General features: G+C 36.9%; 1 protein-coding gene across 1 annotated transcript in view; it reads left to right on the top strand.

Annotated features, from left to right (window-relative positions):
* The first annotated feature begins 7,909 nt into the window (after positions 1-7,909).
* The window catches only part of LOC108981819 (phosphoenolpyruvate carboxylase 2), a 31,263-nt gene continuing 14,150 nt past the window's right edge, over positions 7,910-25,022 (top strand). The window contains exons 1-3 of the mRNA XM_018953071.2: positions 7,910-8,514; positions 17,190-17,581; positions 17,807-17,891. Of these exons, the coding sequence (XP_018808616.1) occupies positions 8,347-8,514; positions 17,190-17,581; positions 17,807-17,891 (645 nt within the window). The 5' untranslated portion in view covers positions 7,910-8,346. The remainder of the gene's footprint in view (positions 8,515-17,189; positions 17,582-17,806; positions 17,892-25,022) is intronic.

Here is a 25,022-nt window from a genome sequence, read left to right as displayed (position 1 = left end):
TATAATGATTTATATAGTTCTTTATATATAGACTTAAAGTGGATAACTAATACTAATAGTAATAACATTATCTTAAATTCTGAAGAAATGGAATGCGAAAGTAATATTAATTCTTGATCGATGCATTTGTGGGTGCCACCTTGCCAATTACTTTGCAATGCATGTAGTAACAATTACTATGAGATGTCACATGATCGATCTGGACTCTGATATATCGATCTCATCCTTTTGTGCAAGATGGGAATTAATTAATTAATTAGAGTATCATTTTCTACTACAAATTATTCCTACAGCAAATTATTTATTATCTATCTCAAATAATTTATATAATTATAATAACATTATCTTATATATAATTATAATTTATATTATTATATATAAAAATTATATATAATATTAAAGATATTATAAATAATATTAAAAAAATTAATTTAAATATATAATATAGTGAACTGGTCCTAAATATCATAGAATCGGAACCAAACCGGTTCCAACAGGCTTTGGCATTTTAGAAATCGGTTTAGGTTAAAATTTACACCCTTATTCCTCCCTATTTTTCGTAGTAAAGGTTGAAGGGTTGTGTTAGTATTCTAATGAAAGTATTTTTGAAAAAAAAAAAAAAAAAAAAAAGGGAAGTCGATTTGTGGTGTTTATGATGGCTTTAGTTTTTGGTTGGGAGTAATATGTCTAGTGATGTTAGTTTGAGCCTAAACTTGATATGAAAAAAAAAAAGAAGAATTTTTATGACTTCAATGGTGTACTAAGATATTTGGGTAGGCTTGGAAATAAGGTTGTTGTTTGGATGAAAGGTTCTTGCATGAGATTCAAGGTGTTAGGGTTTATAACGCCATCTAGAGTCAATACATGTTATGGTGTTTGAATATTGTTGATTTGACGTCGATCTCTTAAATATCAGATTTTTATGGATAATGTAATGCTTAAGGGCTCAGATCAGGCATGGAAATGATTTTCTCAATTCAGATCTATGAATAAATCAAGGTGTAGAAATGGCATATGTTCAAAAGTATCAAAATGCATGTCTCAGGTTTTCTCTCTAAAGATATTTTGGTTTATGCAAACTTGATATCATAGGAAGTGATCTTGATCATGACTATGCTTAGAAGAAAAAAATAGACACTTTGATGCTTTAAGAATCAAAAGTACAAAGAAAACAAGGTACCTTAGATCAAGTCCCTGTTTTTAAGGTTTGGTGACCAAACGTGTGTTGAATGATGTTTTCTCTTAGATTTGGTCAAACATTGCATGAATTGATAGGAAGAACATACTTTTGAAATTCTGTTTAGATGATTTCAAGTGTAACATTAAGCCAAGTGTATATTGTGAATGATTGAAATCAAAGGTTTCTTCTGATGGGGTATCTTTTGTGGTACGATGTCTGAGGAAACATATTTTGAGGTTGTAAATGGGTCTAGGATGGAGACTATACGAAGTTGTTAAGCTTGAAGAAACTTGGGATCAGATTGCAATGTTGAGAGTTTAGAACTTAAGGTGCAATTTCTAAGAGTTAAGGGATAAGGTGAAACTTTCTCTAGGTTTTAGAAGTTTAAAAATTTTGTAATCCCTTTTGTTTCAATTGAGAACTTCTCTAACGTTAGTACGCTTTTACTTTAGTCTATGGAGATTATACTCTTTGTAAGCAATGGAAAGTTTGTTAGTTAGCCAGCCACTAACTTACTTTTGAATAATATATTTATGTCTTTATGTAAACTTTGCATTTTGGTTGCTCAAATTGGATTATGGAATTTCTATTTGTTACATGCTATGATTCGTATCTTATATGTGCATGTTATACTCCAATGTTGCTTGATAAAATTGTTAGTTCAAATGACATGTTTGGAATTTTGAGACATGGTATATGTTTTGTTGAGCTTTCATATGTTGTACGCAAATATATATTTCAGCATGTTCTAATTCTTTCAAGCTATGCACATGATGTATATGGCATAAGTACATGACATTGTTGCATGAAAATTACATGGTTATGTGTCACATGTTTTCGGGTAATGCATTAAAGGTTTTGTCACAAGTACATGTCACATGCCTTTCAGGTTGTGCAACACATTGAAAATATAGTGAATGTGAATTGCGAACTATCGTGTCATATGGGCTTTAACATACTCACACCTGATCAAAAGGGTTGGTAATGTGATACAATAACTAGCAAGGAACCCACGGTGCTTAAAAGAGCCGTGAGGTATTCACACATATTGTTATATTGAAAAGATTACAAGAGATTAATAAGAAATGACACTTTGTTATACGGTTATATTGTTACTTGGTTACATGGTTACACGTTCAGTATTTTTGAAAAAGAAAGAATACAGATGGTACAAAAATGTGTTTTCGGTCAAAGTATATGTTCATGTATTCATACTCATGGTTTACCTTATACATCCATATGTTATCTCTGTGTATGTTTTTTACACGCCTACCATAGAGGATCACCTAGCTTCTTGTCATGTGTCATGCATGCAAGAAGGCTTGCTTATAAGAAGAGGTATTGTGACACTTGTCACTAATAGAAGGAGGTTTCTAGAAGGAAAATGATAAGGTTATGGAAAGTTGTAACTTGAGGGAAGCCCAAAGGGCATGCACGACAACCATAGAGAAATGTGATTTACTTTTTGCCATGTGTCATGCATGCAAAAGGGAAGGAGAGGATGTCTTGTCTTGGGAATGGGCGAAATCTACATAGGAAATGGAAGGCCACACGCCTAGGGTTTCTAGAAGAAATCTTGGTGGGAAACTCATGAGATGGATGACACTAGGGAAGGGTGCTTGTCACCCACATTGCCCAATCATATTTCTCTAAGACTTTGGGAAGATGAAAGAACACCTTGGGAGTTGTAGGGTTTCGGTAACCACCTACACTCACACACACTTCACTTGCCACTTGGCAAGCATGCACATAGGTAGAGCTTCAAGAAGGAACTAGGGTTTCAAAATTGACCCTTTTGCCAATAGATACAATGGACTTAGACACTTGAATAAGGGCAAAGAAGGAACTAGGGTTTCGGTTTGGAGGGCTTACACACCACTCGTCCAAAAATATTGGTGGAAAAAAATCTTATTGGGAGGAGATGGAAATTTCTGCCACCATGCACACACGCACTGCTCACATGACACTTGACACACATGCACACTTGTAGGAGATTGATGAAGATCCTAGCTAGATGAAAGACCATTTTGCCATGATGAACCTAGACACAAGATGAAGGGCATTTAGGAGATGGAGGATTTATGTTTTGAGAGGGAGGCACCACTTGTCCATAAAGCTCCCTTGTGCTCCAAACACAATCCAATGATGGGAAAGGAGAAGAGGCTCAAGGGTGATGCACCATTTGGCATCCGTGCAAGAAAGTTTAGTTTGTTCAAGAAGCCTCTTATGCCTAGATAAGGGAGAGGAGCTGAAAATCCTAAAGTTTTTTAGTCACTTGGTGAATTTCTCTTGAAGCTTTCGGCCACAACATTTCTCTCCACTTTCCATCACTTTCTCTCCATTCTAACGCCATCCACACTACACTACACTCACTCCTTTCAGACACCATTTTATGTGCAAGAAAAGAAAGATGATACTTTCTAGGAAGGGAGTCACGCAAGGTACGAAGCAAGAACACTCTTTTTCCTTGCACTACACACATGACCAAAGGAAGCAAGTTTCAGACTTGACTAAGTTCATTATGAACATATGCTCATACACACACACCCACAACCAAGAAGAATATAATTTTGGTTCTTGTGAATTTTTTCACATGAGCATACCCATGCACACACTCAACTAGATTAGGGTTTTTGTTTTCTTCTAAAGGAATGTATATAGACTTAACTTCATTACTTTAAGCTTGTAAGCACAATTTTTTGAGGGAAGAAGGCCACGATTACTTTAAGCTTGTAAGCACAATTTTTTGAGGGAAGAAGGCCACGACTTTAGTGTTTTTATGAACTAGGATTTTTTTTTTATGCAAGCTTCGAAGTTGAGGAAGGGAGGTCCGAACATTGTGGGACTATTGCTTGGAAATATGTTGAGAGCACAACACCCACTAATGCATGGTTTAGGGTTTAGAAAGAATGGATTCTTATGTCCTTATCACTACATGTTTTAGCATGCTTATTTTATTGGACACTATATTTTTGTAAGTAAATTTCTAACTTGTACTTGGATATTTTATGTATATGTCATGTGAACTCGTTTGTTGTTTGGTTGCATGTTAGTACTTGAAATAATGATATTTTTCCATGTGATATAATCGTTTCCTTTTATGATTATCCAATGTATGGTTGAAATGGTTTATTGTTGTTAGTTCATATCATGAAAATGAAATGAAAAACCACCTTTAGGGTTCAAATTGCATGATTCTTAACATGTTCATGGATAATTGCTACATGACCGAATCTTTTATAAGATTAAGCCCATCAAATACTTGACTTTCTATAAGTATGTTCGCTAGCATGTTTTGGCTACACATGTATGATCATTGATAAGATTTTATTAAATGCATTAGAAGATTCTAAATTCATGAAAAGTTGGTGTAATGTATATTTCAAGAACTTTAGGTCTCAACCATGACCATGGATGAAGTATTAATATATGTGAGTGAAGTTCTAATGATTCAAAACCAATTCTCGGGCATGCTAGGGTTTATATGTTTCAGCCACTACATGTAAAGTTTGAATGTTTGTTTCTTGTTTGTTATTCAAATGCCTCATAATTTATGAAAAAGAGACATGGTCACATGTTCTAATATTTTCAAACCATAACGCGAAATATACATAGATATGCATGATTGTTTGTTATACGATCATAATTAAGCTTCGGCATTGCATGTGTCCCATGGAAGTTCTAAGTTTCATAGTTCATGTCACATGCATTTAGATTATGAAAATCTTTCAAAAAGAAAATGAGTTTTTTAAAAGTTTTGTCACAACCCCAAAGGTTAGGACGGAGAAATGTCCTAGTGGAACTTCCCTGTCCACTCAGGAGTGTCTAAAATAGAGTAGAAACTCCTGAGTCGATGAACTATAGTCGACGGATCTCGAATGGTTTCTAAAATAAAAGGATACCGGAGCGAGGTTGCACCTAAAGCTAGTGGGTGCCCTACATTGAAGGCGAAAAGCGAACTGCCATAACATGAATGATTAAAAGTAAGATGTAGTCACCTTGGTTAAAGTGGCCAATGGTTGATGCAGTAATTAGCAGAGAACAAACAGTGCATAAGGGAGCTGTGAGGTAAACATTTATAAGTTAAAAGTCAAGAAAGACCTTGAGTTCAAAGTTATGCTATGATATATGAACAAGAACTCGAGCCCATAAGTATGATAAATAAACAAGTATGAAAATGATGAAAATATATTTTATGAAAGAAAGGATTATGAAAGTCATGATGTACACAGTGTTTTCTTTTTTTGAAAAAGTCAATGTGTAAGTAAAGTCTCATGTCCATGCATTCATTTCATGTTTGCTTACACTACCATTCCCCTACTCGGAATGGTAAAAGTTGTGACATGAACCCAAGAGGATAGTAATTGGGAAACGCAAGAGACTAGCTCCCAAGATGCCTAAGGAGTTTTTGGAGAGACACAAGGTCTCTTAGGAGTCGTTGCTTTTAGAAAGGTTGGAAATTGCCGACCGATTCATCATTGAGGTGTTGCAACTTTTTGAGCAACTGAGGAGGATTTTGAATTAGGACAAGGCCAAGTAGGATCGGCCTCACTAAAAGACTTATGTTATGGGACCTCTTTTAATGAATGACATGTTTTGATAACAGTTGATGTGATGGTTCCACGTTTTGGGAGTCTCTTTTGGAAAAATTAAGTATTTGATGACTCTTGTGAAATTTTTGCTTTGGGATTTATGTGCTTTGGTACCATGATATCTGTCTTATTTATTGACCTAAAAAGACTTTTCCGTTGTGATATACTGCATACTACTAGTTGTTATTAGGTGCATTGTATCTTAACTGTCATGTACAAGGGGTACGTAGCCTTTTGTTACATGTCTCGACACTTTAGTTTCCGTCAAATCCCAAGCGGTGGCTGGGGCGTCACAGTTAACTTGCTGAGATTTTTTGAAATCTCACTATGGTAGTTTCTACTACCATTCCTTCTGGAATGATAGAACTTTTAGCAGGACCGAAAGTAGCTAGTTAGGTTGATGATCTCTAGAGGACGAACTCGACCTGGAGAGGAGACTGGAATTAGTCATGACTTACTTGGAGATAGTACACATTAGAAAGATGCTTAATGATTTCTTTGTTAGAAAAATGTCTTTGAAGACAATACTTGTTATGTTAAAGTGCAACAAGGAGTTTGATACTCCATCCTATGAAGTATGATTTAAGGTTATGAATAAAGTTGGAATATTAGTATTATTCTGGTACAATATTTTATGAAATGACTTATTCTGCTGCGATTATTGCATACTGCTAGTATTATGCTAGATGGATTGCATGTTAACTGTCATGAACGAGAGGTATATAGTCTTGTATTGCATATCCTAGCGCTTCAGTCACCGCCAAATTCCAATCTGGGTCTAGGGGCATCGCACACATGCACAGTATTTTGTATTTAATGGGAAAATTTTATTTTCTGTCCTTGAGGTTTGTGATGGGTAAAATTACCTGTTTGTCTTTGGGGTTTGTGTTTGATGGGTTAAATTATCTCTTTGTTCTTGAGGTTTTAAAATAATTTTTGTTTGGTGGGAAAAATTACCGAGGTTTTCATTTAGATGATTAGCCTCTTGTTTTTTTTTTTTAATTAAATTGCATTGTCTCTTAAATAAATTTATATGTTTAACCTGAGATTTCTTTTGGGCAAATTTTAGATAAATTTGGTCATCTCCTTGTACTACAACTTGGTCCCGTGCGATTTTTTTTATGAATAACACCATATGATATGAATTATTTAGAAATAAGACAATCCAATAATTTTTCTTAACGTCTACAAAAAAACGTGGTCCAATCATAAAGTTAGCATACTAAAGGAAGTTATACGGTCTTATACCTAATGTTCTATTCTTGTTCCCTTCTATTTTACATTCTCATTAGTTTAGTTCAAAAAATTCAACTTTCAAGATCATCTTCGTATATATAAAAAAATACAGACCTAGATATGAGTCTTGCAATGAAGAAAACTATATATGAGTTAGGAAGATCAATTTTATGAACAAAAATTTTCAAAAATCGTCTTCATATATACAAACAATGCCTTGCAATATATATATATATATATATATATATATATATATAAATAAGTTGGGAAGATCAATTTTATGGAAAAAAATTCATATCCTTAAAACAAATTAACTATTTTCTTAATAGTTTCATCGTGTGTGAAACACATACATGCCTGCACCTAACGTACAAATACTAAATTTTACAATAGTTGTATATATGCATCTTGATATAACTTGTTTAAAAATCACGTTTCAATTTACTTATCTATCATTAGTTTGCTACTTTTACCACTATTGGATTAATAATTATTTTTTAGAATTGATAAAACTCTAAAACACTTCGTATTGTTTAGTTGATTATCATGTTATCAGTTATTATTTTTTCTTTGATGATTCTCGGTCTTAATGATTAGTTTATGAGTTTTGCTACTCATCTTCTTCATACATCACATATTATATTTATTTTTATTTTATTTTTTTAAATTAATTGAGTTAATCTATTCATCATCTATACACTACATATTTTATAAGAGGAAAAAATAAAAATAAAAAATTATGTGTGATGTGAAGATGATAAATATAATTTTTCTTAGTTTATTATCATGTTAATAATTTTTTTTTTTATAATTCTCAATTTTAATAACTAGTTTTAATGGATATGAATTTTAAAGATTATATTATACATGTAAAAAATACAGTAACACTTTCGTATGAACTTACGTGGTTGCCATGCCTCCTCTTCCTTTTCCAGTTCCCCTCTCTTTCCATTAATGGCGGAGATCCATACGTAAGATTCTTGCTTAACGTCACACTGCCCCTATCTGTGTCTTTCACGACCAGTGTCTCTCTTTATTTGAGGAAAAAAAAGTATCTTTTTCTTGCACTTTCTCGTGCAGATATCATAGGGAACCCATTTTTCCTCGTAACTATACCATTTTCTTTATCCGGGCCTCACGGGTTTCACTTTTTCTCCCACACTTTTACATTTATTTTTTCGAGTGTTTAGTTTAGACCAGGTTTTGATGAATTCGGTTTGTTTCTTCCAATAAAAGTTAAACGAGTAACTGTAGAAATTTCATCGAGAAGTTTCTCTGCTACATAAACAAAAAAGTTAGCGGGACGAAAACAAAGCACCAGAGGTGTGGGGGGGAGAGATGGCGGCTCGGAACTTGGTGAAGTTGGCTTCAATTGATGCTCAATTGAGGCTATTGGCACCTGGGAAGGTGTCTGAGGATGACAAGCTGGTGGAGTATGATGCTCTACTGTTGGACAGGTTCCTGGATATTCTTCAGGATTTGCATGGGGAGAATCTCAGAGAAACGGTAACGAGTTCTAATTTTCTTTTGGACTGCTTACAAAGTCATTTTTACTCCCACTGAATCGTTGATATTATTGTCTTCGTGATAATGGCTGTAATGTATATTTTATCATAATGTAGACATTTATTACATATCCATGTAAACTTTGGTGAAGTTTCGTTCTTTCTTAATACTATTGTGGTCCTAGATTGACTAGTAGTTGGTTTCGAGGATACCCACTTCAAATTTATGCACCCAGTATGATATATGGTGTGGGACTTTCTTGAGTTTATGTTTTGATGGGAATAATTTTTGGCCCCCGTCCAAGAGAGGGATATTCGGTGTTCACTCTTTTCTGTAATGTCACCATTCCCATAACAACTTATTTACTTAGAAAGTATTTGGCTCATTCAGAGCTGCATTTTTTGCTTTGTGGACAGCCTCCCTAGAGAATTTTCCTACCATGAACCCCTAGTGGTTGGTGCAAGTGATAAGGGCCTTGGTGTTGGTGGTATGTTCCCTCCAAGTCTAAGTTTAGAATCCTTGAGTGCAAACAGTTTATCGGGACCCTCGAACTAGGGGAATTTTTCGTTGAATTACCTAAGGTGCACATGAGGAAAACTCCTTACCTTGAGCTTGTGCACCCTGGGATTAGTTTAGACTTTGTTCCTGGGGGTGCCAATAAAAAAAAAAAATCCTTACCATGGATAATGTAAGGAGAAGATACATTTTATGATTTATTGGTTTTGCATATGTAAAGAAATTGGGAGTCTGTTGATTATCCTTTACTACACTGCAAGATTACTAGTGCTTTGTGGAGTGACTTTTTTAATTGGATTGGTTTGGCTTTGGTCATGCCTAGAAGAGTAGTGGAGAATATATTTGCTCATGGAGAGTGTTAGGTGCAACCTACAAAGTACAAATAATTTGGAAGATGGTTCATACTTACCTCATATGATGTATTTGGAGGGAAATAATGTGTCTTCTCCTTACACTATTGTGAGGCAAGTATCATATGCAAAAGAATTGGGGAGTCCATTGATTATCCTTTACTACACTGCAAGATTACTAGTGCTTTGTGGAGTGACTTTTTAATTGGATTGGTTTGGCTTTGGTCATGCCTAGAAGAATGGTGGAGATTTTTTTGTTCATGGGAGAGGGTTAGGTGCAATCCAAAAATTAAATTAGTTTGGAGGATGAATGATAGAAATTTTGAGGACTGTGAACGAATGCTTACGGAGTTGAAAACGTTCTTTTTCAATAATCTCTTCCGTTGGAGAATTTATATAGACTATAATGGTTTTCATGATTTTCCTGTATCATTCCTTCTACTTGATAGGTCTCTTGTATACATCATGTGTTCTTAAGCAGTGCCTTTGCACCTTCTAATGAAATTTTATTGCCTATTAAAAAAAGTTGTCCAGAAGTATTTTCTTTTCTTTCCTTAATTCTGATAAACTATGTTTACAATTCTTAGTTGTAACTTTTAACTTTATTCCATTTGAATGTACAGTCTTTGATACCTTATTTGGTCTCTGGGGTAAGATAGAGAAGAAATGGAAATTTATAGAATAAAGTTTTTTAATGCATTGGTACAAATAAGATTTTTTGCATAGATGGGGCAGATTTTGTTTTGGCGCACCCAAATTTTAGTGTAGTTCAGGCTGTGATATTTCCAGTTGCAATACCTCTTCCCATCAGACATTGGATGCTAAATATTGTTCATACCTTGGTGCAAAGATTAAAAAATATGTAAACCAAACACCTAGCAACCTCTATTAATAATCTCAATCAACAGACCATGTAACACTCATAAATAGAAACTTTAACATTCAACTTAATTTTTAATCCGAGAAATATCTTACTAACTTGGTCATCATTCTGAAAATAGCATACTGATCATAAAGTTTCCATGTGCTACAAGTACTTATTTAAAAGTATTTTCTAGGTAAAGACTCATACTCTAGATTCTTTGCCCTATAGTGCTGTCTTCAATAGTGTCTTGGGTAACTATAACCTAAAGACTATATCATATGGTAAAACTTATAAATATCTTTTATCTTGAGAAACACAATCCTGTTAAAACATTACATACATATAAAAATTGTTTTTTCATTTGATCTCTTCAGTGGCCTACACGCATTTGTGTGTGTTGACAATGACAAGGATCTTGCATGGCCGAGTCGAGGCAAGTCTAAGATACTGTACATTACTCAAAAAATGTTGGTGCACTTAAATGGATCCTCGCGGGCCATACAGGATAATTGGCCCTACCTTTTAGCTTTGGTATCAGCTCACATTTCATGCAGTCAAACAAATTTAAAATCATTTAATGTATTCGTACTTCATGTTTCTTTCTTTTCAGTTTCTCCTATTCTTTTCTTTCTTATAACTTATCATAACATGGTATATTCATTGCATCGACATAGCAAGATCGTAAAAACTTTTGAGTAAACTTTCTAACATAGTATATCATATAAGTTACATTAAAAAGAAGATTCTGAAGAGAGGGTCAATAATTTATAACACATACATAACTTGAAAAGTTCTTGAGAGAATTATCAAAAAGTTGTATTAATAAGGGTGTATCATTATATCATCTTACCTCACTCCTTAGCTTCAAGAATATAACAAACTTGACTTTACAAATTTACCAATCATATTTATAAATAATCACCCCTTATTAACATATCCAACACTTAAAGGTATTTATTTTATGCTTTAAGATTAGCTTCAGCATTTAATTTTCTTTCGTTTAACTGATCAAAAAAAGATTAGCTTCAGCATTGAATAATCACAGTATGCATGCAGTCTAGCTTATCTCACATATATAATGTAATATATATCAACTTGACTTTAATTTACCAACCATATTTATAAATAATTACCCCTCATTAGCATATCCGACGCTAAAAAGGTATTTGTTACATGCTTTAAGATTAGCTTCAGCATTGAATAATCACAGTATGCATGCAGTCTAGCTTATCTTACATATATAATGTAATGTATATCTGTTTTATGATTTGCTTTGTGCTCATATCTAACCTTATTCAAAAGTAGCCTTCATAAAGTCATTAGGCCTCTAAAATATGGTTTTTAAGTCACTAGTTTCAGTTTTGAAGCTTGCTGAAACTCTGTCTATTGATAGCCTTTTAAAATAGGTTGCATACGGTAGATTTAAATAGAAATTCTGTCCTCCATTCATTTGATTTTGAGGTTTCTTTTTCTTGGCTTGTTGCGGTAGCCGCTAGTGGCTTTAAGCTTTAAACTCTGCCCCCATGCAATGTCATAATACTCTCACCATGATCATAGTTAAATATATAAAATGAGAAGGAGTCTGTCAAATGCTCGACAAGCTGCTACATGAGCTTTACCCTTGGCCATGAACCTCCTTTGGATTTTCTATTTAACCAACTATTCCATTTTCCGATCGAGAGAGAAGAAAGGAACAAAAAGATAAATAAAATAGAAACCACTCCATTTTCTCCCAACTCATAAATTTTGGAAGTTCAAAGGTTTACCTACTTATTTATCTAAGCAGTAGTCATAAAAGCATAGGAAAAAGTAGTCTTCAGTGTATTTGAGGAACATACATTGTCTAGTTATTTATTTCATTTAAGCACCAACCATTTTTCTACCTAATTAGAACTTTCTTCATGCAATACAGTTCTCTGCATCTTTTATGTAAATAGGTGTATGCTGTTTGTATACCTCCTGTGTAGTTGGGCTATGCCTATTTGTTACTATTAATATATTGTTATCTTATAAAAAAAAAATATAGTTCTCTGCATCCAGTAGCTTTCTTTACATTTAATTACCAAGCATATATTGAATATTAGTTTGTATTGATATTTTTGACCACATCAATCTTGAACTCCAACTAACAAGTTTTGGAAACTTCAAGGTCTAGAATCAATTTCTTTGTACCAGTCACTTCCTTTTTATTACTATCATCATCTTTACTATGTGGCCGCTTTGACATCCTCTCTCTCTCTCTCTCTTCATTTGTTTAACACACACACACACACATACTATTTTCACTAAACAAATTTCATTATTCACACTCATTTGCATGGGTCTGCAACTAGTTTCTATAGCATAGGTGAATTGATTGAAAAACCTGCGTTGGTGTCATAGAAGATTAGTTGCCGTAATTTCTACAAGTGTCCTAAAGATACTAGGTTTGAACCATTTAAAAGACAACTCATTGTACGCTTAGGCTGTGTTTGGGTAGTGCACTACTATTCAATAATTTATCATTACTTTTCACCTACTTTTTACTACTATTCACTACCATTTAATATTTTATCATTACTTTTTCACCACTATTCACAGATCATTTGAGATCACCTCACTACCCAAATGTAGCCTAAGTCTCAAATTTTACTCTTAAGAAAACACCAACAGCCACCTTGGTATAGGACTGCAGTGTTGTAGAAAATTCTGCGAGACCTAGAAATTCATCCAAGTCTTCTAGGAAGCATGAAACAAATAAGATGCTTACGCATGGTTTGTGCTGCTGCCTTAACATTCATTCATTCATTGTGAAATCATGCAGGTCATAAACATGTTAATGAAAACCCTAATCTAGTGCTGTTGGGAATATGCAGACAAATTGTAAAAACTTTGTTTCCTACGAATTACAAACAGCACTCTTGGAGCATCGTTTATCATCTTTCTGCTATGCTGAACCCTTGAAAATGATTCAACCAAATATCAATATTAGAGTATAACAAGGCGCTTACCTTATAGGATTTCTTACCAAAACCTATGGAAAACGCCACCAATGGCAGGTAGAGAATCTTGATGAAATTATGCTGATTTGTGTGAATGATTGATTCTTGCCCATGAGTTAATAATAAAACCATTCAAGGATAAAATAATTCATTAGAAAGGTTGTTTAAAAATTACAGTTGAGTCTTTGAGGAGAAAACTTGAAGAAAACTCACCTAAACCACCAAAGAAAGACCAACAGCTAGGGTTTATGTTGAGAAAATAGAAGGTCTATGACTTCTATGATAATATTTGAGTTTGGAGAGCTGGAACGGGTGGCAACAAGGGGTAATTATGATGAGTTGAAATAATTGGGTTAGGGTCTTGTTTATGAGAAAAAAAAAAGTTTGGGAAATGACATTTTGCACCCAAACATTGTAGATGTGAAGAAAAAGTTGTGAAGTATTAAGATGAAAGTCTTTTTTTTATTATAAGTAAAAATATTGTATATATCAAAAGGAGAAACCAAGTACACTGATGTATACAAGAAAACACCTTGCCCAAAATGACCCAAAAATCCCATAAAAAAACAACCCAAAGTACATCAGACCCGACCCCAATCTCTTGTTTCCCGCAAAACTAAAACTCTACCCGAACACCAACCCCAACACCTTGATTCCTATCTTCACAATGCTCTCCCTTTAGACTTCCCTGTAGTTGAACTACCACCCTTAGCATTGTAGTTGATTGCTGAAAAAAGACGCTGAAACTCCCTGCTTTTCTTGAAGCTTGATTTGGTTTCAAGTGTGCAGCTTGCCTCTATCACAGTCTTTAGTTCGTTAAATTGGTCTTCACATCCTCCATGTGAAATTCCCACGAACTGTTGAATCTCGTTAACTCTAGGCAGAATCCAATCCGCTAGAAAGACTAGGGAAGCCACAATATCCCCATCAAACTGCACTCCCGACTTTAAACATTCCTCTACACAAGACACCAACACCAAATCCATTGGTTCTCCAGTAACTCCATTGGTTCTCTCCAATGGTATCGGGGTCCCCATTGGAGATTCGAGGGTGACAGCAAGTCCCTTTACCTCTGGGGTGATAGCGGATCCTACATCTCCTTCAGACCTCGGCAGTACACCCTTTTCCTTCAACTCTGACGAGGGAGCCATAGTTTCTTCAGGCACCAAGGGTGTAATACCGACTATCGATCTATCATGTGTTACACGAGGCGAATGACATTCCATTACTGATGTCTCTACGCCAATACCTGATGTAGACCCCACTTCAAATAACCCAGATTTCTTTTTGACCCACCATACTCTCCTGGATTTGGTTATAGGGACAGGGCCGAATCCGATCTTCCGTTTTCCTTTTTCTAAGTTTAAAGGATTCGGGCCTATCATGTTTCTAACCACCCTGTTGCCTCCAGCTGAAAGCTAGTCTCTTTTCGTAGACAAGAAAGTTATCGTTGCCTTCAACTCGACAAGTTGGGTTTCCATCTCCTTTAGAGAATTGTGCATCACGACAAGCTGGTCCTAAGGCATGATTGGCAGACCCCCCACACTCTGAACTCCCGAAGCATGTCCCGTCTTTAGAGCTGCCGCATAGGATTGCCTCGCCACCGAGGATGTACTTGAGTCTTTATGCGTCTCCAAGTTCTCCCTCCTTGCCACACCACTTGCAGCACCTTGTCCTTCCAAGCCGTCACTCCCTCTCTTGCCGAAGGAAAAATGACGCAGCACCTCCCCCATCATTCTCTAGCCACTGCCCCCCTCTTTAGGAATGAAAATAAAATTCCTCTTCCCCCCACCACCATATAACGTCCGCGAGCATTTGAGCAGCGATGCGCTGTGAAACTACGTTGACCTTCTTGGATAGTGGAGAAAAAACCTTGTTTCTTATCCTTAGTGCACGCTTCTATGGCCTTGGCCAGCCACTGTACTATTGTCGAATCCAGAACCAACTTAGATATCACCCTTCGACTCCTTTCAGTAATGGCCAACATGCTCCCCTCCTTCACCAGTGTAAAGGATTTAGATTCTATGACCAACTCCATAGAAGAACCTATATTGACCCACTCCCCTTCTTCAACAACCATTCATCATCTCAGAGAAACCAGATCAGAAATCCGTTGGGAGCTGCAAGCACTGCAAAGTTGTCTGGACTCTAGGTCGTGCTCACTGCAAGCACTGCAGAGTTGTCTCCAGCTGCAAATCATGCTCACAGAAGACGCCGAAGTGCTCGTCGGAGCCTTCAAAGTCGACGGCATGACCAACGGAGCCTTTGGGAGCATTGCCGGAGTACTCCAATACAGCGATATCTAGGATGCCGGAGGCTGGACCGACACCGGATGACCCTCAGCGAAGTCACCAAGGTCCGTCGGGGCTTTATTTGTGACGACGGTGCGGTGTGTCTTGCAGGCAAGGGTGGGTGGCGGTAGATCTAGTTCTTAGGGTTTTCACGTTTCGTAGTGTTTTCTCTCTCCTCTGGACCGACGCCGGATGGCCCCCAGGGAAGTTGCCGGGGCTCGTCGGATTTGTTTGTGACGTCGGTGAGAGGTCACTTGCCGACAAGGGTGGCGGCGGTTTCCTTAGGGTTTTACGTACGGAGAGGAAATTTGAAATATCAGCCTTGGTAGAAAACTATTTGAAATTTTGAGATGAATTTTAGATGATTTTTGTGAAAGTCGTGGGCCACATTGAAGTTATGTCAAGATAGTGAAATTTTCAGAGAAATATTCTGAAAATTTTTATTATTTAAATTAAAAACTATAAAAGAAAAAGGAAAAAGAACAAAGAATCGGGTGCCACACCATGGGTGGCTTAGATGCCCGTTGTCAGCCACCCCATGGGCAGTTGGGAACGAGCTATGTAATTAAAAACACGCTTAAGTGCAAGTGCCAATGCCAAAGAGCTTCGCTTACCAAAAGCGAGCTTTAAGCATGATTTTGGGGCTTTTTGTGCGAGCTTAAAGCATAGAAAAGTGCATTTTTGTAATTTTTTTTAATTGTAAAATATCATTTCACAACCCAAAAAATGATGTAACAAATATTCTCAAGTATTTAGTTCATATTGAAAGTCATTTATGTTCCATGGTGCCATATGTTGTCATATGTGATGTAGATACTTCTTTTTACGGGTAAAAACAACTTTATTAATAGGAATGTAATAGGCATTGCCCACAATATATAGGGAGTGTACAAAAGAAAATGCCTAGTTACATTCTAAGAACCCGAAAAATAAAAAAGAAAATCACGAGCACTAGTTCCATTGAGTACAATGGCAGAAAACCAAAACAATAAAGTGTGCCCAAAAAGATTTCGAAGTTCATTGAAGGTGCATCCCCATATTCAAGATTGCCGAGAATAGGGTTCTAGTCCCTGTAGATAAGATTTTGAACAAATTCAAATATCTCTATGACAAGCTGGCAATGAATAATAAGGAAAATCCTAAACTTGTTGTTTCTTGGCTCTTTATCAAAGCTGGCAGCAGATAGGGGTATTGGACTCCTTTAGGAGTTGGCTTCCTTAGAGATAGGTTTGTAAAGAACCTCTATAATTTCTTGGAAAATCTGGCAGCAAACTGGAAAAGGGGAGTCCTTAATTCTATGATTTTCATAGAAAAAGGGGTTGACAGATCTGATTAGTCAAGAGAAATATTTAAATCCTGCAAGAATTCCTAGCTTTTCTTGGATTTTTTTTTTATCATTTCTAATAGAACATAGATTAGGTGTTGTTTCTCCTTAATATTACACTTCTTCAAATCCATGAAATAATTTTATGAATATAAAAAGAAAACACACAAAGTCATAGGTGTGACCAGTCTTCCAGGTTGGAGTTAGGTTTTACGTATGAAGTTTCTTCTAAAATGTTCTAGATGGACAGACTTAAAGAAGGGATTACAAATTTGTGTGGGTAATCGTACGAGATTTTCTTATAATAATGGAGCAACTGATTAACTATTACCATCTGTTATGAATTAGGTTCAAGATTGTTATGAGCTTTCAGCTGAGTATGAAGGGAAGCATAGTCCGCAAAAGTTGGAGGAGCTTGGGAATGTCCTAACGAGTTTGGATCCTGGGGACTCAATTGTTGTTGCTAAATCATTTTCTCACATGCTTAATTTGGCCAACTTGGCAGAAGAAGTTCAAATTGCTTACCGGAGGAGGATCAAGTTAAAGAAGGGAGATTTTGCTGATGAGAACTCTGCCACTACTGAATCAGACATTGAGGAGACTTTCAAGAGGCTTGTGGGGCAACTGAAGAAGTCCCCTGAAGAAGTTTTTGATGCTTTGAAGAACCAGACGGTAGATTTGGTTCTAACTGCACATCCGACTCAGTCTGTTCGAAGATCTTTGCTGCAAAAGCATGCAAGGTTCGTTTATCACTTACTTTGATAGTTTAGTTCTCTTATGCTAGAAGAGCAATTGCAGAAGTCTACATGGTAATGAACTTGCTGAGGATATGTATAATCTGTCTCCAGCACACCATTGTATTTTTGTATGCTACTTGCTTCTGCATTCTAATCATACACAAATTAGAGTTTGATGGGATATTTTTTTTCAAGATTCTTGTTAGTTTTTTTTGTTAATATTTTCAGGATAAGGGATTGTTTGACTCAGTTGTATGCCAAAGACATTACTCCTGATGATAAGCAGGAACTTGATGAGGCTTTACAACGGGAGGTATGTGAATACCATTTATGGGAAATCTTTTCCTGATATCATGTATGTAAATTTGTTAGAGATATTTTCAATTGCATGTTCCTAATTGTCATATAATGTAACCCAAACAATTTGCCTAGTAATTCTATAGTTTTTTGTCAAAACGTTAGGGCAGAAAAGTTTTTATTAAAAAAGAATTTCAAGGAGACGGTTTGGTAGCTTCACCTTCAAATGAGTGTACTGCCATCAGCAATCTGAATAGTTTGCGTGCCTCCATACTTACGAACACCATGAAGACCCGTCGTACTACCAGTCATATGATTAGAGGCACCCGAATCAACAATCCAAGAAGAAGTGGAGGTAGGATCTGTACCTTGTAGGTCCAAAGCCGTAAAAGCAAACACAATCATCTGTTGAACCATGACAGGTGTGAGAACTGATGAATCAGAGCTTACAGTGGGGGGCGCAGAAGAAGACGAGGACTAAACAGCAGCTTGAAAGGCTTGGGATTGGCGATTCTGAGGCCACACACGACAATCTTTGATGAGATGTCCCTCTTTCTTGTAGTAGTTACAAACTTTCTTCGGACAGTTGCGAGCAATGTGACCGAACTCCTTGCAACTGAAACATTGCAACTTGTTCCTCCCTTCCCCTTGTGCTACATAAGCGATATTCACAGCCTCAGAAAAGACCTTCTCATAAGTCATACCCGTCTGAGTGGATAATCATTGTTCCTCACGCAATAATTCTCCCACGCAAATATCCAAGGAAGGAACTGGATTACAGTTCAATAAACCGGCTCGAACAGGCTCAAATTCAGGTCGAAGCTTCATCAAAAATTGATCACGTTGACTCTTAGCATGAACCGCTTGAAGAGCCACGAGGGCCGCAGTGGGAACTCTAGCATGAACAATAGTAGAATACTCACTCCAAATATTAATAAAAGCAAAATAAAATTGCTCAATGATCAAATTACCTTGAGTGTAATCGCTAATTTCCAATTCCAATTGGAATTTCTGAGCGTTGTGATCTTGGTGATAAATACGATGGAGATAGGCCCACATAGCTTGAGCCGTAGTAAAACATCGAAGATTTGTCACAAGATGAGACTCCATCGTCCCCAACAGCCAAGACATTACCTTAGCATCCTTGACCTCCCATTGAGCAAATTCCTTTTCATCAGTGGGAACTCGAACAGAACTATCAATATGATTTGACAATTCTTTCCATTTCAGAAACATTTTAAATTGAAATTCCCACGTAGGAAAATTCTTGCCAGTGAAACGAACAATAGTATTCTCAATAGACATGATGAAAGTTACGTAAAACAAAATCAGCCCAAGCAGTCAAAAAATAACAGCAAGCCCAAAGCAAATCAGTTCCAACTCCAAGTGAAAAAGAGGCCCAAACACGTGATGCAAAATAATAGAAGCTCACAGACAGAATGATGAGGCCCAAGTAACACAATAAGAGGGCCCAAAAATGATACCTGCCCAGCTCAAAATAATCGGCAAACAAAAATGCCGAGTTCACATGGAGAGGAATGTGCACCAAGCACCAATGTCAACAGAACTGGCTGACCACCTTGCAACCACCACAGAACCTCCCGTTTGCCACAGAGAGAGCCGACGTGCGCACAGCAACCCAACCACCACAAAGGAAGCACCGAAAGAGAGAATAACTGCTAGAAACAGAGCAACGGCCACCATAGAGATGGTCAAACACCATGCAACCACCACAGAAAACACCGAACGCCTCCACAGAAAAGGTCGACTGCCACAGAGGAAGCCGATGGACACCCTGCTACCCAGCCACGACGATAAAAACACCCAAAGAAAAGGATACACAACTCAGAGGCGTACGCTGCACCCAGAACAGTACATCGATAGCCACAAAACAAGAAACCCACGAAGTCGGTGACCACAGAAAGTGCCGACACACCAATAGCAAGAAGAAAAAAAAAAATTCTTCCTGTCACACACAAGTGATTAAAACCACATAGATGAATAGCAGAGTAAGGGCTATGGTACCGTGTCAAATTGGTTTGAATGCCCTTTACCGAGGGTTTGCTTTCATTATATAGAAGAGAATATACAAGATTGTTGCCAGATTCTATGCGTCTAATATGCTATACAAGGTAAGTATTTACATCAATATCTAATCTAGCTAGAAAGGAAATTATCACCAAAAATACAATAAATCATATCCCAAATCATATCTCCGTAACAAATGCCAACAAGGCTATTGTGGCTAATCCACCTGCAGAGTGAAGGGAAAAGTTAGGGATTTAGCAAACTTGGTTATTACAAGGATGGATTTGGTTTTGAAGGGGGTGGGGTGGGGAGTTTTGGCTTCTTACTCTGGTTTGGACTTGGCAGTGTTCTCTGAAGAGGACCTTCTCCCATTGAGCAGCTGTCTTCACCCTGGGTCTTGAAGACTATGAAGGATATCCATTAAGTGGTGGGACTTGCATGTGATGTTTAGGAGGAGTCCCTTGAAGCCTTTTTTAAAGCCATTGAAGCAAGTTACACCCTTAAGGATAGAGAGTCTTCTTGCCTCTCCTTTTAAATTGGAAAATAAAGGTAATAGAGAGCTAAGAACATTTTACTTCTCCATTAACTATGACTGTGGGAGTACGAGTCGTGGTGGAGCTAAAGGGGGATTGATTGTGGCCTTATCAAGGCCAGTATGCAGCTTATAAGGTTTGCGTTTTTTTTTTTTTTTTTGGATAAGTACAATGAAAATTTTATTGATACGAATGAAGTAGGCAAAGCTCATATGCACAGGAAGTATACAAAAGAGCACCCATATACATTCTAGGAACCAAAAATTAAAAACAGAAAGTCATGAACACTAGTTCCATTAAGCACAATGGCTGAAAACCAGAGTAATAAGGGTGCACGAAAAAGTTCTGAAGTTCCTCCATTGTATCTTCAAATCACTGATCATTCCTTTCCATCCAAATATACCACATAATGCACAAAGGAATCATCCTCCAAACTGCAACCACTTGGGGACAGCCTTGAATATCCTTCTAGCAAGCTATTAAATCCACCACCCTCAAAGGCATAACCCAAGCCACACCAATTCTTCTAAAGATCTCATCCCGCAACACTCTTGTCACCTCACAATGCAATAATAAATGATCGATTGATTCTCCATTCTTATTGCACAGATAACATCAATCCATAACAATGAGACCTGCTTCCTCAAATTGTCCGTGGTCAAAATATTCCTGAGAGAGGCGGTCCATACAAAGAAAGCTACTTTGGAAGGCATTTGTAACACCCCTTCCCATAGGTTAGGAATATTACAAACATTCGTAACATAATGCCCGATGAAGAGATTTGAAGTCATGAAAAATACCTCATTTATTAAATGATCAAACTAACTTAACAAAATAGTCTTTGATAACATAAATATGAAAACACAATAAAAAAACATAAACTAGTTCTATGTGGTGATCACTTGTGGAAGTAAAAAAAACAATAAAAAAACATCATAATCATAGGCTAAATCCTTGTGGAAGTAACACTTATTCCAATCTAGGTCTCTGAACTAATCTACTCTTGGCTCTCCAGCTCTGCGTCTTCGCATTCAACATCTGAGACATTAAAACATAAAAACATAACACAAATGAGTCGAAGACTGATTAATAGCACACCATAATGTAAACTTAACTTAGATAACATTAGGCTTGATTTTATAAAACTTTAATGTATCATAACATATGCAGAATTAACAAATCATGGAATTTCATGTAACATGATGCATGAGTGACTGACTTCATGCATTTCTTAACACATGACTTGTTCATCTTGTCTTACACTTATTTAGTGGCCATCAAAACATGTGTACACCGGTCCAATTGTCGTTGACCGTATGTAACATATCATAACATGTAGTGAAACACGCTTGGGTCCGTGTTATCACTTAATATCTGGTGAACCACGCTTGAGTCCTTGTTATCATATCTCATATGGTGAATCACGTCTGAATTTGTGGCACCGCATAACATAACTTGTGGTGAAGCACGCTTGAGTCCGTATCACCTTGTAACATATGGTGAACCACGCTTGAGTCCGTGGCGCCGCTTAGCATATCATAACTTACGGTGAAACACGCTCGAGTCCGTGTCACCTCATATCATATTAGCTTACATGTGTTTCCTTGTTAACTTTTATAATACATGCGAACATGTTTGACTTCTTGAAAGTACATGACATAACATACTCTTGTGCATGGCATAATCATTATACATGGCATATTAATATGAGTTTTACACCACATAGCATAATATAGGCATGGCATAACATGATCTAAACATTACTTGAATATTACATGGCATACCTGATCTAGCTATTACCTGAACATTACATGGCATACATGTGATTTTCATAACATGTCATCCTTCTAACAATCCATACCAGCATAGCATCATAAGTATATCATCGAAATTCATCGGGATTCGTGAAAGAGGCCTAACCTTGATTTGGCTCGTAGCGTAGCGTAGACAAACATCACATTTTTCATGTACAATTAGAATAATTACAGCACACATATAATTATGATCATTCTACTTACCTCTTAGCACTGCTTCTTCGTTCCTGCTTTGTAACTCGTTACCTATACGAGGTACTAGACGTTAATAACTATCTAGAAAACGTGTCGTAGCATTCTATCCATTTGAACACATATAATGAACTTTAATCTAATAAAATATACACCGATATATTGAATTCAATAAATACTAATATCATATAGTTATTAAAACGATAATATCATATCTAGTCCTTTAAATATAATCTAGTAGGGAACATATATATCATCTATTTTATAAAATAACAGTGTAAATAATGATCTCACAAAATAGGTTTAATAGTACTATAGGCCAATCATCATTTAATACCCAGCAATGTAAGTTCCAAGTCCTTAAACATTTTCCGAAAAACGAGTTTCTGTGACACTAACATTAAGCCCACATGAGAAAACAGTCCACTTAAATAATATACTAGTTTCTGAAAAGCATTAAAAACTGAGTCCAGCATATAATAAGGCCCATGTGCAAAATCAGCCCTCTTAAAGATTAACAAGGCACCTGGCCGAATGGGCTTGAGGCCCAAGGGCCCATTATGAATTAAAAGGGTGGCTACCCTTCTGGAAAACACACGGGACTAAGAACAATGAAAGGAATGGCCGTGCGATGCTCACCGAGAGGGGGAGAAGGGCCACTGCAACAGTGGGTTTGGGTGGCTAGCCGAGGTTCATGGTGGAGTAGCTAGAGGATCCTCTGAATATGGTGGTGCGACACAGAGAGAGAGAGAGAGTTTAGAGAGAAAAACTGTCAAATGGAAATCGATGAGGGAAGGAACATTCCGGCGTGGGCTTACAGAGAAGGTGTGGGTTCGACGGGAAACGATCAGCCCGACAGTTTCTGTGTTGTTTGAGAGGTGGTCCGACGTCCTTTAAGGTGGCTGGCGACGGCAGCACAAATACATGGCCAATGAGCCACTGCCGATAGAGAGGGAGAGGGAAAACGATGGGGAGAAAGAAAAGGGCTTACCGTTGATGTGCTCTGTCGTGGGTTTCGGCGAGATGGCTGTTTGGTTGCTGAGAGGAAGGCTACGGTGGCTGTTGGGAAGTGGCTTCTCGTCTTTGCTGTGTGGCTCTGGTTTGAAGTGTAGGAGACAATTTGATTTCGTTGGGGGGGTTCTGGCCGCGAGATATTTTGGGTTTGGTGATGGGAATATTGGGAGGAAGAAGAGAATTTATGGAATGATTTTTTACCTGAGTTGGTCTCAACTATTCAAACTAGGAGATAAACACTAAGGCATACGGGCATGAAGGGTGGAAGAATCCCACAAAACATAGACTCTATCTCAGAATAGATCCAATATTAATAATAACATTACTAATAATAATAATAATAATAGTAATAGTAAAAATAATAAAAATTCTAAATTCTAAATCTTAGTTTAGGACCCGTATGTTACAATACGAGACCTCCAAACTTGTAATAAGACCTCATTGTAAATCGTTTGCTCCCATTAGGCCTCTAGTGCATCCTATCCCCCATGTACCGATAGGCCTCTCGTAGAATATCTAAGACTGAAAAATTCAGAAACAGTATTCATTCCCAATCGTGAACATCTCTATTAAATTGAGCATCCCATTAGTGAGAACCATGGGAAAATGCCAACAAATCCGACACAGAAGCATCCCGATTAACAGCAATGTGATAGAGTTGGAAAAGCCCTATAGATAGCGAGATCTCCACATCAAATGTCATGCCAAAATCTGATTCTGGAGCCCTCGCAAGCTACAAAATAAGTATGAGTGACAAAACTCTTCCAACCCCTTCTAATAAATTTCCATAAGCCCACACCATACACCCCTTCATTAGAAGACCAATCACTTCCATATCTATGATCAATAACCTCCTTCCAAAGCAAATCTCCCTCCAATTGGTACCTCCATAACCATTTTTCTAATAGGGCTTTATTGAATGTCCTCAAGTTACAAAGCCCCTAAGCCTCCATTGGAAATTGGAGAACGAACTTTATTCCAATTAACAAGATGAAATTTAGTTTCCTCCCCCATTCCACCCCTCAAGAAAACCCGAAATAAGTTCTTAATCCTATTAGCCACCCCAGCAGGCAAAGGGAATAAGGATAAAAATAAGTGGGGAGGTTGGATAGAGTACTCTTAATTAAAGTGAGTCTACCGTCTTTCGATAAATACATCTGTTTCCACCTAGCCAACGTTTTCTCAACTTTCTCAACAACCCCATCCCAAATGGCTTTAGCCTTAAAAGTAGACCCTAAAGGAAGACTCAATTTTTTTTTTGATTGGTAAACAAAGTTTTATTGATCAAAAGAGTACACAAGAGCCCAAGTATACGGGACATATACAAGAGCAACGCCTAAGCGTTCTAGTTTAGTGATACAAGAAATTCATGAAAAGTCATGCCATTTTTTTTTATAAGTAATGAAAAGTTATGCCATGAAAATCAATTACAATCGACCAATGAAGTAAAGTATTAAAAAATAAGTTTCTAAGCTTATCCATTGTCCGCTCTTGATCTTCAAAGCTTCTTGCTTTCCTCTCCCTCCAAATGCACCTTCATAGGCATACTGGGACCAACTTCCATAT

The sequence above is a fragment of the Juglans regia genome, chromosome 1, assembly GCF_001411555.2.
Source record: "Juglans regia cultivar Chandler chromosome 1, Walnut 2.0, whole genome shotgun sequence".
In the NCBI taxonomy this organism is placed as follows: Eukaryota; Viridiplantae; Streptophyta; class Magnoliopsida; order Fagales; family Juglandaceae; genus Juglans; species Juglans regia.
Note: the sequence above shows the minus strand (reverse complement) of the source record. Positions and strands in the feature narration are given on the sequence as shown.